The sequence below is a fragment of the Eubalaena glacialis genome, chromosome 5, assembly GCF_028564815.1.
Source record: "Eubalaena glacialis isolate mEubGla1 chromosome 5, mEubGla1.1.hap2.+ XY, whole genome shotgun sequence".
Classification (NCBI taxonomy): domain Eukaryota; kingdom Metazoa; phylum Chordata; class Mammalia; order Artiodactyla; family Balaenidae; genus Eubalaena; species Eubalaena glacialis.
Genome location: NC_083720.1, coordinates 279,763 through 296,807, shown reverse-complemented (window position 1 = coordinate 296,807; position 17,045 = coordinate 279,763). Strand labels below are relative to the sequence as shown.

General features: G+C 46.2%; 1 protein-coding gene across 5 annotated transcripts in view; it reads right to left on the bottom strand.

Annotated features, from left to right (window-relative positions):
• Positions 1–1,609: 1,609 nt before the first annotated feature.
• PCGF3 (polycomb group ring finger 3) overlaps positions 1,610–17,045 on the bottom strand; it is a 54,622-nt gene continuing 39,186 nt past the window's right edge. For all 5 annotated transcript variants that reach the window (XM_061191804.1, XM_061191806.1, XM_061191805.1 and 2 more), the window contains 3 exons: positions 15,593–15,730; positions 6,171–6,251; positions 1,610–5,629 (listed from right to left, as the gene is read on the bottom strand). In XM_061191804.1, the coding sequence (XP_061047787.1) occupies positions 5,582–5,629; positions 6,171–6,251; positions 15,593–15,730 (267 nt within the window). In that variant the 3' untranslated portion in view covers positions 1,610–5,581. The remainder of the gene's footprint in view (positions 5,630–6,170; positions 6,252–15,592; positions 15,731–17,045) is intronic.

Below are 17,045 nucleotides of genomic sequence, written 5' to 3'. Positions count from 1 at the left end.
CAGGCACTGGGGAGGCATCTCATGGCCACCTGCCACGTAAAACCAAAACACACCAAATGCATGGGGTGTTGCCTGCCACCTGGACGGAGGGGTTGCCTGTGCACCCTGCAGGAGCCTGTTACTTACAGGAGCACGGCTGCACTCCAGCGCAACTGGGAGAGGGTGCCGCGAGGTTACCGACCTAGCAGGAGGGCCCCATCCCCCGGGCCTGGCCACAGCTGCCCCTACGAGGACTGCTGGCCCCACTGGGGGTTTTATCCGTTAAGAACCAAAAGTCAAAGGGAGACATTTATCCTCGGCCAGGCAGCAGGTATGGCGGAGGCCCCTGGCTGTGCGTGCTGTGTGCTCCTTTCCTGCTGCCTCCAAAGCCTCTGTCTCACGGCAGGGGATGCAGGATCACATCTGTAACAGCGCTGCCGGTTAAAGCGGGACTTGCATGTTTCATGCAAACGGAGTCTTGCTGGAGAAGCAAATCTCCTGTGAGCGCTACAGGTGGGCGCAGCCAACTGTCCCTCAGCAGCCCTTCCTCCCAGGCTCAGGGGCTGGGGGGCAGGGGAGACTTGGGCCTGGCTAATCTCCTTCTCACTCTTTCCTGGAGTCGCCTTTTCCTGGCATCTGGGGCCCCGGCTCGTTGCCCATGTGGAGCCCAGCGAATGGGACCAGATGAAGCCTGCTTCCTGCCATCCCTGCTGTTCACCCAGCACCTCGGTGAACATGGACATTTACACGTGGCTTTGGCATCTTGACATTCGTTAGGCGGAGTAAACGACTTACCAAAAATAAGTAAAATAGGTAAAATTAGTTTCTTAAGACTAAATTTATCTTTAAAGTTTAATGATCTGAAACCCACGAGAGCATAATTTTGGTCAACATATTCTCCCTTTTTTTCAATTCTAGTTTCCTCAGATTTTCAAGATTGCTGTAAATTACTTAACCTTTAAAAATTAGAAGTTTTGGGTATAGTAAATTGTCTGCGATAGCTGATTTCACATGTCAACCTGACAGGGCCCCAGTGCCGAGATTAAAATTATTCTGGTGTGTGTGTGAGGGTGTTCCAGAAGAGACGAGTCTTAGAACCGGTGGGCTGAGCCCTCCCGTGTGGGTGGGCATCACTCACCGCCCCCCACCAAGGCCTGGACAGAACAAAAGGGAGGCAGAGGGCACCCTCACGAGAAACGTGTATGCACACGTGTCCTAACACGCCAAGAGAGGGTGCAACTCCGACCGGCGGTCCACCGCTCACGGGATCAGAGGTTTTCTTTAACACAGGTTGCCTGGCACACACAGCTGCGAACCAAAGACAGTTCTCTCTCCAAGCAAACAGATGAGTGTGGGCTCCCAGGGTCCCCATCAAACCTCTGGTACCACCACTGGCCCAGCTTAATGAAGTTCTGCAACCAAGGTCACAGTCACAAACACCATGTGGGGCAGAGTCATTAACCTGTGAGGGTCCAGGCCGGGGGTGGGAGGAGAGGGCCTGGTGTGGCGTGTACGCGCCCTCACCAATACCCACGGCACTCTTCGTTACGCTGTATCACCCTAACAGGGCACCTATCTCACGCTCTTACAAACATCTTAGGTAACAAATGTCCAGCCTCAGAGAACTAGGTAGGTTTTCCTTTTGCTTTTATTACAAGCATATAATATCAATTGGCAAAACACTGAATACAAGCTTCACTATCATAAAATCAAAACAGTTAAGCAATATTCCAAAAAAGATTTTAGATAAAAACTAGCCACCAAGAGTACAAAAAATTACACACCAACACAAAGCATAAAAAAATGTAAACTTCCAAACTAAACAGTCAAAAACATTCGTCTGCAGCGTCACCTCCACAATCCCCCAGAGCCCCCAATCTCCACACGGGATGCCAGGGTCGGCAAGGGCTCTCGCCCCGAACGCTGCATCATACGGGAAAAATGGTGTTCTTGCACCCAATGAAGCTGGTGAAACAGACATTTACGCTAATGCTACACACGTTCTAGGGGACACGTAAACTTCAGGCCCCCTTCAGATGCACCCATGGACGCGGAGACTCACGTGAGCTGGTGAGGGGCCCGGCAGTCCCCAGGAAGGGACAGAATCTCAGTGATGATTTCGGTGTCACGTGAATCATTTTCTAACCGACTTATCCCAACCTATTTAGTTTGTTTAAATACCAAGGCAGAGAAACACATTGGTTTATCACACTAAGGTCACATGTGATGTGCTGGAGTGTAAATGATTTCCTGAGGAAACAGAGAAACTGAACTTTTTGTGATTTATCTGCACTAAATGTGTTTTCAATGTTTTGAGAGCACATCAAACATTCACGTACAAAGTAGAAATCAGCTGGCTTGTTCCTATAATATTCAATCCAATGACACACTTCAAAATCACTGTAAAATCCATCCTGTGGGCTTTGAAGAAAAAACAAACGAATTTCTAAAGACCTCAAATGCCACGAGGAGGCATCAAGGCCGCACGCCCTGGCGGGCTCAGGAGCCTGGGAAAGTAGCACCGTCACATCTGTGGTTGACACAGGGGTGCGTCCTGGGCCACCAGCACGCGGGGTCTGAGGCACGAGGCCAGTCTAGGCCACACGTCACCTTGCGGCCGCTGGCTGGTCACTCACTCTTACCGATGGCCGAGGCCCCTTGCACAGGCCCACGCACACTCCCAGCAACAGTGTTTTCATGAGAACGACGACGGAAAAGGAAAACCAAAGAGCTGAACGTACATGTTCTGAGAGTCCGCCTACACTGCCTCAATTCAGCAGAACAGATGCTACGGACAATCCAACGTAAGTCTAGTGAACGCGTGCTGGAGCCTGTTGCACAGAAGCGTAAACTGCTCCTCATCCACGTACAACAACACACACAAATTAAACGCTACTCAAAGTAAAAAGAAGAAGCTTGCCAAACACCTCACAACTTTATCTTATATGCCTGTAAATAAAGCTGGACCACTGAAACCAAACAATTGGATGGGAAAATATGATAGAAGGCTTAAAATAGAATAAATAATTTTATAAAGTTAAGTTTTCTTCTTTTTAACCCCCCAAATCGTAAATTCAATATTATATATTCTATCTGACTCTTCTATTTTCACGACACCTGTACCTAGTGAGACCCTGCGCCGCTGACGGGCCACGCTGCTGATGAGGGTGCCGTTCGCTAACTGACAGCGTTTGTTTTACCAGCATAAATAGTTGTGAAAACTACTTCACAGTAACTCCATCTGTTAAAAAAAACAAAACAAAACGTAATAGGATCCAATCACTAACTGATCCTGGCTTTCATGCTGGAAAAGATAAAATTCTGCCTTTGATGTTAAACGGACACGAGAGAAAAGTGAAAGTTTCCCTCTGACGGCGAGGCCCCCAGCTCCGTCCCCGTAAGGCTGTGGTCAGACCAGAGGTGGCGGGAACAGGGATCTCCTGCGGTGAAGACGGTCTGCACGAGGACATCTTAGAAAAATGGGTACTTCTGCTGCTGAGGTTTCATCAGGGGAACACGGTTACAAACGTGGGATCAGCAGGTGGTCAGGGCCCAGTGGGGGTGGTGACGCCAGCTCTGACTCATCTCCACCTCTCTGTGTATTAAGTACATCAACTTAGCACCATAGCAAATTCAAGTGATTGCAAAGATAGCTGCAAAGTTACAAATATATACTATGAGATTATACAGCCAGGTCCATTTTAATCTGACCTGTGCATTAATTTTATTTGAATTTGGACGCTCGTACTGTTTAATCCTTCCTTACTTTCATCACACAGGAAAATACCTAAGTTCTAATGTTACACTTCAACTGCATTGAGAACACACGGTTTTACAGAATGCTTCAGCAGAAATGTGTATTTGAGGTAGACAGGTAATACTTAGTCATACACATCTACTCACTGAACCCTTGAATAGTAACCCTAAAAAATGATCTGGATGAATAGCAAGCTCAGGTAACTGAATAATTCAAACAGTCCCGGGAATAACAGGCTTAAATAAAGAGATGAATTTTGACCAATTCCTAAGTAAAACTTGGTTTTATGTTTTTGAAAGGCCTTATATTAAAACCACTTGGACTGAGTTAATTTGCTTTTCCCATCACTAAGGAGCTGCTTCTGACATTTATAAGTATGAAACAGGAAGCAGAAAACAAACAAACAAACTTGAATGTCGATGAGCCCAACCACCACTTCCAAAGCAAGTTCAAGAAAAATTCTAGTCACCAAGGTGAAGTTCTTCATGGAAAACCCGGCTCTCAAGCCACCGTCAGGACCACCTACCAAATGAGGCGGCCCCAGGACCCCAGGGCCCCGGTGATGCAGGAGGTGACAGAGGGGGAGGAGCCCAAAGGTCAGGCAGAAGCCACCGGATGCGGACAGGGACGGCCATGGAGCGGGGACCAGCTTACCACCCGGAGAAGGCCCGTCTCCTTGTTCCTGTCTTTACACATTCCAAGTTACTATCTTAAAGGAACAAAAATGGATGTGCTGGCAAAGAGTTTATTCTCCAATTCCACAAAAATATTAACATTTGGGAGGAGAAAGGGCTAACAGAGGGTGTGCTGCGTCTGCCCGCGCTGTAGGTCATTAAGTCACTGGAAAGGCAGCCTCAGCCGCATAGGGGCCCGCCCGCCCGCCCTCTGTGGCTCCAGCGTCCCCGCCAACAGCGGCCAGAGTGTGCCAGCTGCTCCGTGCCCACCTCCGAAGGCGGGCGTGGCGGGACCCGGGGTCTGCACACGTGGGGCTTTGGTGGAGACACGCCCCCTGGGCACCAGCCCCGCCGTGGACGGGGGCGCCGTCTCGGGAAAGCCCCCCGCCACCACCATCAATCTCTTCAGCAAAACAAAAATGGGAAAGAATAAGCGGGAAGTAAAACGACGGCACTGAACGACTTGTGCCCTATTTAAGAGAAGCAATTTTTGAGAACAAGAATCGTTCTGCGAACTGTCGTCTTCCGGCCCGCCCTGCTGACCGGGCGGGGCAGCCGCATCGGGGTCAGGGTGCAGCCCCCCAGCCGGGCTGCGGGCCCCCGGGAGTCAGGGCAGCCCTCGGCTTCACGTTCCCTGACGTGGAAAATGAAATACCATGGTTAACTCACGATACTCATGGAAACCTCTTTTGGTATGCTTTTAAATTAAATTTTTATATATCTTCTAAGTCTTCAGGAAGCTAAAGGCAACATAAATATCGTCATTCACCGTGAAAAGACATTTTGTCAATAACTTAGGAAGGATTCAATAAACGTACAAGTATTTTGGGGGCTTATCGTGAAACCTAATTCATAAACTGAACGGAAGTGACCGAGATTTTCAAGACCTGGAAAGCAAGCAAAGGTCACGGGTCGGGATGAAGGCCGTCGCCACACCCTCCCGCTGGTCGGCGAGCTGGAGCAGAGGCGGCTCCGGCCGCGAGGCGCGTCACGCCTGTAACCCTGTGCCGGAGCGTCTCGGCGAGTGCGATTCTCATACAGAAGTGATACATATTCTCTGCTCGGGATCCAGTCCAAACGGTGCCCAGGGCAGCATCCTACGCGTTGGTGGCCCCGCCTGGCTGCGTCCTCGCGGGGCCCCCGGGCGGCTGAGTCTTTGCTGTGCCGCGGCTCACAGCAGGTCCATCTTGGGTCTGTAGTGCAGCAGGAGCGGTGCTTTCTGCAAGACAAGGGGGCGAGGGAGCGGCACCGGTGACCCCGAAGGGGACAGGCTGGCGACGGTCCCACACTCGTCAGCGGCCGAGGATGAGCCCCACGCCCGTTCCCACACCTGCTCCTGCCCTTTCTCTCTGTGCCCCACTCGCCCTCAGACCTCGGCTCCAGCTGGGGGTGTCGGCCGGGCTGTCTCTCCCCTGCTCCCAGGCAGCCCCTGAAGATGGGGTCCCACTCATCTGCCTCCTGTTCCAGAGAGAGGCGCTGCGGCTCGAGGGGACGTGTCCTCTGATTGCAGCGGCCACTCCCTCCCAGGACATCGGTCACCTCAACCAGGAGGGGTGGGGCGAGTCAGGGCCTGGAGGCCACGCCTTCCCCGACCACACAACTCTGAGGCCGATGACTTCAGAACGGCTGCGTTCCCGACAACCCCGTGCCTGGTCTGGTCGTTACTCCTAAGCTCCAGAAAACAAATGTGCCCACAAAAGCAGCTGCTGTTCCGAGCAGATTCTGAAAATCACACACAACGTATCATGTCAAAGTCTCACCTTGAATCTCCACCTTGTGACAACGACGAATTTGAGCGTGTGGTCCTTGCCAAGGATCTCCTCGTTGCATAAAATGTCCAGCTGGCGGGAGAACAAGACCTCGGTCAGCGGGGCCAAGGGCTCGGCGCTCAGGACCCATGGTCTCTGGTGCCGCAGCAGTCACGCCAGTCGCTGAGGGGCCACCTGCCCTCCTTCTGGGGCTGCACAGGTGGGAAGCAGCGCCTGGAAGGCCCATCCCCCCCAGAGGCCCCAGAGCACCGGGGGGCCTCCGTCCGCACACAACGAGGCAGCGCCCCCGTCACGGGGCTTCGGCGCCCAGACTGCCTTCACTAAAGAGCACGCTGTCCCCCAACATCAGTCCGCTCTTGGCCAGGTTTGTCCCTTTCACCTCAGTGGAAAAAGGTAACGGGCTCCACAGACAGCTTTTTCCTTTTTAGTTTTAAAAGAGTTTTTAGACCGGTTTTAGGTTTGCAGCAAAATTTCACAGAAGGTACAGAGTTCTCATGTATCTCCTGCCCCCACCTCACAGCCTCCTCCACCATCAACATCCCCGATGAGAACGTTCGTTACAACCGATGACCCCCATCACCACCCGCAGCCTGTAGTTTACATGAGGGCTCACGCTCCGTGCTGCGCCTTCTGGGGGTCTGGACAAACGTATGACGACGTGTGTCCTCCATGACAGCATCACACAGAGTAGTTTCCCTGCCCTAAAAATCCTCGGCTCTGCCTGTTCATCCCTCCCCGTCAACCCCCGGCAACCAGTGACCCTTTCACTGTCTCCACAGTTCTACCTTTTCCAGAATGTCACAGAACTGGGGCACACAGTGGGTAGGTAGCCTTCCAGACTGGCTTCTTTCACTCAGCCATACGCACTGAAGGTTCCTCCATGTCTTTTCGTGGTTTGATAGCTCCTCTCTTTTTAGTGCTGAGTAATATTTCTCTGTCTGGATGGACCACTGTTTATGTATCCATTCACTTTCTGAAGGACACCTTAGCTGTTTCCAAGTTTTGACAACTATGATGAAAGCTGCTATAAACATCTGCGTGCAGGTTTTTGTGTGGACGTAAGTTTTCAACTCCTCTGGGTAAGTACCAAGGGGCCTGATGGCTGAATCGTATGGTGAGAGTGGGTTTAGTTTTGTGAGAAGCCACCCAGCTGTCTTCCAAAGCGGCTGCAGCGTCCGGCGTTCCCGCCAGCAGCGAGGAGGGTTCCTGCTGCTGAGCATGCCGTGTTGCCAGTGCTCTGGATTTTGGCCATTCTGGCAGGTGTGGAGTGGGATCTTGTTGTTGTTTTAATTTGCATTTCCCTGATGACAAATGCTGTTGATGGTCTTTTATTTTTATATTTTCTAGTTTTTTCTGGCAGCACCGCACGGCTTGCGGGATCTTAGTTCACGACCAGGGACTGAACCCGGGTCACCTCAGTGACAGTGCTGAGTCCTAACCACCGGACCGCCAGGGAAGTCCCCAGATGGTCTTCTAAACTTCTCCCTCAGGGCAACGGAAGAAGGGTCCGGCATCTGTGTCTCCTGTGGCTGCCATGGAAACACCATAAGTTCGGGCCGTGTAACTCCAGAAACGCAGCCTCAGAGTTCGGTCTGGGAGCCCACGGGCTCGCACCCTCTGGAGTCTCCAGGGTTCCCTGACCTGTGGCTGCATCCCTCCAACCTCTGCTTCCATCCTCAGGTGGCCCTTCCACTCTGTGTCTCAAAACTCCCTCTACTCTTTTCTCTGTGGGTATCCATAGTTCATTCCTTTTCATTGTTAAAAAAAATTGTGGTAAAATACACATAAAATGTACCATCTTAACCATTTTTAAGTGCACAGCTCATTGGTATTAAATACATTCATAACGTGCAACTGTCACCACATCCATCCACAGACTTTTCATCTTGTAAAACTGTAACTCTGTCCCCATTCTAACTTCCCATCCCCCTGTCCCCAGCCCCTGGAAACCCTGATTCTACCTTCTGTCTTTATGATTATGACTCTAGGGACCTTGTACAGTGGAATGAGACAGTATTTGTCCTTTTGTGACCAGCTTATTTCATTTAGCGTAGTGTCCTCAAGGTTCATCCATGCTGTAGCAGGTGTCAGAATTTCCTTCCTGTTTAAGGCTGAATATTCTATTGTATGGACAGACCACATTTTGTTCATGTATCACCCATTGATGGACACCTGGGTTGCTTCCACCTTTTGCCTACTGTCAATGATGCTGCTACGAACTTGGGGGTACAAATATCTCCTTGGGATCCTGTTTTCAATTCTTTCGGGTATTACCCAGAAGTGGAATTGTTGGTGCTCATGGTAGTTCTATGTTTAATTTTTTGAGAAACCTCTGTACTGTTTTCCAGAGCGGCTGCACCATTTTACATCCCATCAACAGTGCACAAGGGTTACAATTTCTCCACATCCGACTCACCAGCACTTGTTTACTTACTTTTTACAGTAGCCATCCTACTGGATATGGGGTGGGTCTCATTACAGTTCTGATTTGCACTTCCCCTATGATTAGTGATGCTGAGCATGTTTTCATGTGCTTATCAGCCGTTCGTGTATCTTCTTTGGAGAAATGTCTACTCAAGTTGTTTGAGTTTGTGTTGAATTTTAGGAACTCTCTATATATTCTGGATAGTAATTCCTTGTCAGAAATATGACTTGCAAACACTTTCTTCCATTCTGTACAGTTTTTTTTTTTTTAATTTCAAGGAAGTCCAAATTGTCTATTTTTTCTTTTGTTGCCTGTGCCTTGGGTATTCTATCCAAGCAATCACTGCCAAATCCAATGTCATTACGTTTTGGTTCTATGTTGTCTTTTAAGAGTTTTATTGTTTTAGGTTTTACATTTATATCCCTGATACATTTTGAGTTAATTAAAAAAAAATATATTTATTTACTTATTTGGCTGCGCTGGGTCTTAGTTGAGGCATGTGGGATCTTCGTTGTGGCACGCAAGGATCTTTAGTTGCGGCATGTGAGATCTAGTTCCCTGACTAGGGATCGAACCCGGGCCCCCTGCATTGGGAACACGGACTCTTAATCACTGGACCACCAGAGAAGTCCCTTGAATTAATTTTTGTATATTGTATTAGGTAAGGGTCAAACTCCATTATTTTGCATGTGGATATCCAGTTTTCTCAGCACCAATTGTTGAAAAGACTGTCCTTTCCCCCACTGAAGGGTCTTGGCACCCTTGTCAAAAGTCAGTTGACCACATATGTGAGGGTTTATTTTTGAGCTCTCTATTCTGCTCCATTAGTCTGTTTGTCTTTATGCCAACACCACACTGTTTTGATTAGTGTTATCTTTATAGTAAGTTCTGAGTCCTCCAGTTTGGCTCTTTTTCAAGACTGTTTTGGCTATTTGGGTCCCTTGAGAGTCCATAAAAAATTTAGGACTTTTTTTTTTTTTCTGCAAGAAACATCTTTGGGATTTTGATAGGAATTGCATTGAATCTGTAGATTACTTGGGTAATATTGACATTTTAACAATATTAAGTCTTCCAATCCATGAATGTGGGATGTGTTTCCACGTGCTTGTCTTTCTTTCAGCAATCTTCGTAACTTTCATTGTACAAGTCTTTCACCTCCTTGGTTAATTCCTAAGTATTTTATTCTTTATGATGCTATCATAAATGAAATGAGTTTTGTCATTTCCTTTTCAGATTGTTCATTGCTCATGTACAAAAATGCATCTGATTTTTTTTTAACATCTTTATTGGAGTATAATTGCTTTACAATGGTGTGTTAGTTTCTGCTTTATAACAAAGTGAATCAGCTATACATATATCCCCATATCTCCTCCCTCTTGCGTCTCCCTCCCACCCTCCCTACCCCAACCCCTCTAGGTGGTCACAAAGCACCGAGCTGATCTCCCTGTGCTATGAGACTGTTTCCCACTAGCTATCTATTTTACATTTGGTAGTATATATATGTCCATGCCACTCTCTCACTTTGTGCCAGCTTACCCTTCCCCCTCCCTGTGTCCTCAAGTCCATTCTCTACGTCTGTGTCTTTATTCCTGTCCTGCCCCTAGGTTCATCAGAACCATTTTTTTTTTAAGATTCCATCTATATGTGTTAGCATATGGTATTTGTTTTTCTCTTTCTGACTTACTTCACTCTGTATGACAGACTCTAGGTCCATCCACCTTACTACAAATAACTCAATTTCGTTTCTTTTTACGGCTGAATAATATTCCATGGTATATATGTGCCACATCTTCTTTATCCATTCATCTGTTCATGGACACTTAGGTTGCTTCCATGTCCTGGCTATTGTAAATAGTGCTGCAATGAACATCGTGGTACATGACTCTTTTTGAATTATGGCTTTCTCAGGGTATATGCCCAGTAGGGGGACTGCTAGGTCGTATGGTACTTCTATTTTTAGTTTTTTAAGGAACCTCCATACTGTTCTCCATAGTGGCTGCATCAATTTACATTCCCACCAACAGTGCGAGAGGGTTCCCTTTTCTCCACACCCTCTCCAGCATTTACTGTTTGTAGATTTTTTGATCATGGCCATTCTGACCAGTGTGAGGTGATACCTCATTGTAGTTTTGATTTGCATTTCTCTAATGATTAGTGATGCTGAGCATCCTTTCATGTATTTGTTGGCAATCTGTATATCTTCTTTGGAGAAATGTCTATTTAGGTCTTCTGTCCATTTTTGGATTGGGTTGTTTGTTTTTTTTGATACTGAGATAATGCATCTGATTTTTCCGTTGACTTTGTATTCTGCTACCTTGCTGAATTAATTTATTAGTTCTGACAGGTTTTTTTTCATGTCTCTGTGTGTGGAATTTTTAGGGTTTTCTACATATAAAATCATATCATCTGCAAACAGAGATAATGTTTTGTCTTCTTTTTCTTGTCTAATTTTTCTGGCTAGGATTCCCAGTATTATGTTGACTAGAAAGGGTAAAAGTGGACATCCTTGGCTTGTTCCTTATCTTAGAGAAAAAGCTTTTACTTTTTCACCACTGAGTATGATATTCGTAACGGGTTTTTCATATATGGATTTTATTTTACTTTCATATATGGCTACTATTTCTAGTTTGTTCAGTGTGTTTATCGTGAAAGGGTATTGAATTTTGTCAAATGCTTTTTCTGCATCAATTGAGATGATCATGTGGTTTTTCCTTCACTCTGTTGATGTGGCATATTATATTAATCAATTTTCATATGTTGAACCATCCTTGCATTCCAGAAGTAAATCCCACTTGGGCATGGTGTGTAAAACATTTTAACATACTGAATTCTGTTTGTTAGCATTTTGTTGAGGATATTTGCATCAATGTGCATATGGGATATTGGTCTGTAGTTTTCTTTTCTTGTAGTGTCTTTATTTGGCTTTGTTATCAGGGTTATGCTGGCCTCATGAAATTAGTTGGGAACCGCTCCCTCCTCTTCGACCTTTTGGAAAAGTTTGAGAAGGATGGGTATTAATTCTTTAAATGTTTGGTAGAATTCAGTGAAGCCGTCAGGTCCAGGGCTTTTCTTTGTTGGGAGATTTTTGATTAGTGATTCAATCTTCTTATTAGTTATAGGTCTATTCAGATTTTCCATGTCTTTGTGATTTAGTTTTGATAGGCGTTGTGTTTCTAGGTAATTGTCCATTTCATTTGGTTATCCAATTTGTTGGCATACAACTGTTCATAGTGCTCTCTTATAATCTATTTCTGAAGAATCAGTAGTGATGTCCCTACTTCCATTTCAGATTACATAATTTGAGTCTTCTTTCTTAGTTCATCTAGCTAAAAGTTTGTCAACATTGCTGACCTTTTTGAAGAACCATTGATTTTCTCTATTGTTTTGCTATTCCCTATTTTGTTTATTTCTGTTCTAATCTTTATTATTCTCTTCATTCTGCTAGCTTTGGGTTTAGCTTACTCTTCTTTTTCTAGTTCCTTAAGTTGTAAATTTAGGTTGTTGATTTGAGATCTTCCTTGTCTTTTAACGTAAGTGTTTACAGCTATAAATCTCCCCCTTAGCACTGCTTTCACTGTATCCCATTAGTTTTGGTATGTTGTGTTTTTGTTTTCATTCTTCTCTAAGTATTTTCTAATCTCTCTTTGATTTCTTCTTTGATCCGTTGGTTGTTTAAAACTGTGTTGCTTAATTTCCACAATTCTGTGAATTTTCCAGTTTTCCTTTGGTTATTGATTTCTAACTTCATGCCATTGTGGTCTGAGAAGATACTTTGTATAATATCTATCTTCTTAAATCTATTGAGACAATTTGTGTCTGCCCTTCTCTTATAAGGACACTTGTTATTGAATGTAGGGCCCACCTGGAAAATAAAGGATGGTCTCTTCATCCCAAGATTCTTTACATGTCTGCAAAAATCTTTTTTTCAACTAAAGTCATATTCACATGTTCTGGGGGTTAGAAGTAGACATATCTTTTGGCTGGGTCACCACTTAACCTACACCACTTAACATACTACAGTCTGCCTTCTGACCCAACAAAATCCACATCCATCCCACATGCAAAACACATTCACCTAACCCCAACATCTCCGAGAGACCCAATCTACTCGAGCATCAACTCCAAATCCCCAAATCTCATCTACACACCATCAGCTCAAAGTCCCAGATCTTATCTTCTAAATCACAGGAATCAGGTATGGGTGAGACTCTGGGTATGATGCCTCCTGGGGCAAATGCCTTTCCAGCTGTGGATCTGCGAAACTAGAAAACACATTATCTGCTTTCCAAATACAAGGCTGGGGCAGGACAGATATTCCTAGTCCAAAAGGGAGACACATTAGAAGGCATAAGGGATCACTGGTCTCAATAAAGTTTGAAATCCAGCAGGGAAAATTCCATGAGGTTTCAAGACCTGAGAACACGTCACTGTGGGTCAAGGTTCTGCTCTCTGGGCCCGTGATGGCTTCATCCTCTGGGCCCCAGGCTCTGCCTTGGAGTCATTCTTCCTTTTTCTTTAGGGGAAGCTCACCTTGGCAGCTGAGCAGCTCTATCAGCCTCTTTCCCGCGTGCAGAATTTTGAAGTCTGATAGCCTTCTCTCATTTCTTCCGGTCTCTGTCCCCTTCAGCACGAGCTGGTGGTGTTTCTGCTGATAGCACATTCTTAGAAACCCTGTGAGTCTCCCATGTGTGTCAGAGGTCCAGGCTCTGCAGATCTTTCCTGGATAACTCCTCTCCATTCCTCCCATGAGATGGCTGCGCCACCATGAGTCAAACAACTAATCCCTTTAGCAAAAGGCTGAACAGCTACACACTTGGCCTTCTCTCCAGAGCATGTTTTTCTAACAGTCAAACTCCTAATATTACCATCTTTTTGCCATCTGGATAGGCTGTGAATTTTCCAAATCATCAAGTGCTGGTTCCTTTTTGCTTAGCAGTTCCTTCCTGAATTCATCTCTCTCCTCTGACATTTTATTACAGGCAGCAAGAAGAAACCAGACCACGTCTTCAGCACTTCGCTTGAAAATGTCCTCAGCTAAATATCCGTGTTCATCACTTCCAAGTTCTGTTTTCCACACACCGTAGAACACAACTCAGCCAGTTTTCTGCCACTGTGTAGCTAGAATCACTTCTCTTCCCATTTCCAATACTATGCTCCTTTTTCCCTTCTGAGCTCTCGTCAGTAGCATCTTTAATATTCCTATTTCTACCAACACTCTGTTTGTGTAACATGTACCTTCAAAGATGACGGGTGCTTTCTCTACCATGCTCCTCGCTTCCTTCTGGGCTATCACCAGAGTCACCTTTAATGACCATATTCATATCAACAGTCTCTTCAAGGCAGTCAGCGTTTTTAAAAATCATGTTTCTCAAAATTCTTCCAACCTTCTAACCTGTGGCACCGCCTCATTTTTAGGTATTTGCTACAGCAGCACTCCACTTCCTGGTATTGAAATCTGTTTTGGTTTCCCATGGCAGGTATGCCAACGTACCACAAACCTGGTGGCTTAAAACAACAGGTACTTATTTTCTCACAGATGTGGAGGCCAGAAGTTCAAAATCAAGGTGCCGGCCAGGCTGTGCTCAGTCTGGAGGCTCCAGGGGAGGATCCTTCCTGCCTCTTCCAGCTTCTGGGGGCTCCAGGCATCCATTGGCTTGTGGCCGCATCACCCCCATCTCTCGTCTCTGTCCTCACACCATCTTCTCCTCTGTGCGTGTCTCGAATTTCCCTCTGCCTCACTTTTGTGAGGGCACATGTCACTGAATTTAGGGGCAACCCAGATAATCCAGGATTATTTCATCTCAAGATCCTTAACTTCAGTATATCTGAAAACACCCTTTTTCTGGCAAAGACCACGCTTACAGGTTGCGGGGTTGGCTGTGGACACACGTCTTTGCGGGGCCACGTCCAACCCACTGTTCTCTACAGCCCACCTCAGAAGTCGGCCTCGTTTCTCCATCCTTACCGCACTACCCTGGCCCGTCTCTCCTGGGACTTCTGCCACAGACTCCCCTCAACTGGCCACTCCTGCTTCCGTCTCGGAACCCCAGCAGCCCACTTGCCTCACAGCCTCAGGGCTGTTCTCATCACAAGCCCCCGGCTTAAGGCCCCCCAGTGCCTCCTCTGACACTTGCTGGTACACAGCCAGCTCCTGCTGACAGTTCATGTCTGAGCAGAAGTGAACGCCCTCGGGAGGGTTCCCCAACGACCCCTAAGCTGATGTGCTCTCTCACCCCTCTGTGCCCCACCCTGCTCTGCACCACTAGGGCACACGTTTTACTTTATTCTCAGCATTTATCGGAACTGGGAAGTATCTTCTCTATCTACCCACCTGTCCTATCCATCCCCATCCACCCATCCATCCGTTTGTGAAACTGAAGAGCAGAACTTTTCTTTGTGGCGAAAATATTTAACATATCTTGGGCTTCCCTGGTGGCACAGTGGTTAAGAATCCGCCTGCCAATGCAGGAAACACGGGTTTGAGCCCTGGTCCGGGAAGATCCCACATGCCGCGGAGCAACTAAGCCCGTGCGCCACAACTACTGAGCCTGCGCTCTAGAGCCCGCAAGCCACAACTACTGAGCCCACGTGCCGCAACTACTGAAGCCCGCGCGCCTAGAGCCCGTGCTCCGCAGCAAGAGAAGCCACCGCGGTGAGGAGCCCGCGCGCGACAACAAAGACCCAACACAGCCAAAAATAAATAAATTAATTAATTAATTAAAAAAAAAAAGAAAATATTTAACATATCTTGTTGCAGCCCCCTTGGCATTTCCTCTTCTCTTAACAGTGGCTTCCCGTGTTTGTGGGCTCTGGGCCTCCACTGTCTTCACCGCTATTTACTATCACACTATCTGGGGGTAGGCAAAACAAATTCCGATTTTTTTTTCTGATTGAAAATGTCCAAACAGAACCGTAAAAAGCAAACCCAAAGAACTTCAGAAGTATCACTTTTACAAATAAGAAGTGACTCGTTGTAGTTTCTATTTACCTCGTTGAAAGACGAGAGGTTGAGTTTTTTGGCAATGAACTTCTTTAGGTGCAGGACTGTGGCCTGGGCTGAGCAGCGGATCCATTTCCGTTTCAAGCCCCGCAGTTTGCTGCTGTTGCATTCCAGACAGATGCTCACCTTCAAGAGAAAGGACACAGCTGGGCAAGCTCATCAAGGGGGATCCTACTGGGCTACTCACTGGAGGCTTTCTTAGATATCTACTGATTCCATTAAATCTAAGAATGCTGACTTTTTTGAAATCATAAATCCGTTTTGACCTAAACACCGTAGAAAAAGAATTTTACTTTAATCATTTTACATACCCTGTGTTAAAATCTGTTTACTATTTGCCATTTTGTGAAATAAAAATCTAACACTATTAATTCTGTCTTATTAGCACAGTACTTTAAAGTAAACCCGAGAATTATTTATTTATTGTGGCAGTATGTGCTGGCCTCAGAGTTAAACCGACAAAGACTGGAATCCTGTTCTAAAAGCTTCTGGCCGGTGGGACACACACACGTCTCCCCAGAGGCTGTGCTAAGTGCTCTGCAGAATGACAAGGAAAGACACGCCACACACATGGCAGGCACCACGGACCCTTCACCGAGGAAGGTCTACCAAGGAGGCACATTACGCTCAGCCTTGGAGAAGACAGCAAACTCACTAGAGAACAGAGCACTCTGAGCAAAGGCACAAAGTCTGAAGCTCACAGTTCTATTCTGGAAGATCAAGAGTTCAGTGGGATTAGAGTACTCGGTGTGTGACAAGGAACTTCAAGACAACAAACTAAGTAAAAGTGATTCTAGGATCAGGTGGTGCCTGGCAGATGCAGAAGGGAATCTGCTGAGGAGGGACAGCCCTGGCCACAGTTGAGAAAGTCCCACCTTTAGACACCTCACCTCACCTCACTCACGGGCAAGTAATTCTCTAGCAACAGTCACAAAAAATGGCACAAGCAGACCCCAAAAATTCAGACAAAAGAATTAACAAAGGAATTAACTGAAATATGTATGTCTAAAATTACTAGAGGTATGAAAGAAGGAATTAAAAACATAACACACTAAGAATAAAGAACAGGCAGGTATAAAAGATAACCAAATGTAACTTCTAAAAATAAAAAACCTATTCACTTAAATTAAAAATTCAATGGATGGTCAAATCACAGATTAGTCTCAGCTGAAGGCAGATCAATTTTCTGAAAGATCAATTTGAGCAAATTATCCAAAAGAAGTATAGAGACAAAGATATCAATTAAAATAAGAAAACAAAAGAAAGGTAAGAGACGTGAAGACAGATCAAAGAGTCTAAAAGACACATCACAAGAGTTCCAGAGGATAGAAGAGAAAATAAGGGAAAGGCAAAATTTGAGAAATAATGACTAAGGATCCCCCCCAAACGATGAAAGACATAAGTCCTCAAATTCAGGAAGCAAAAGAACCCAAAACAAAGG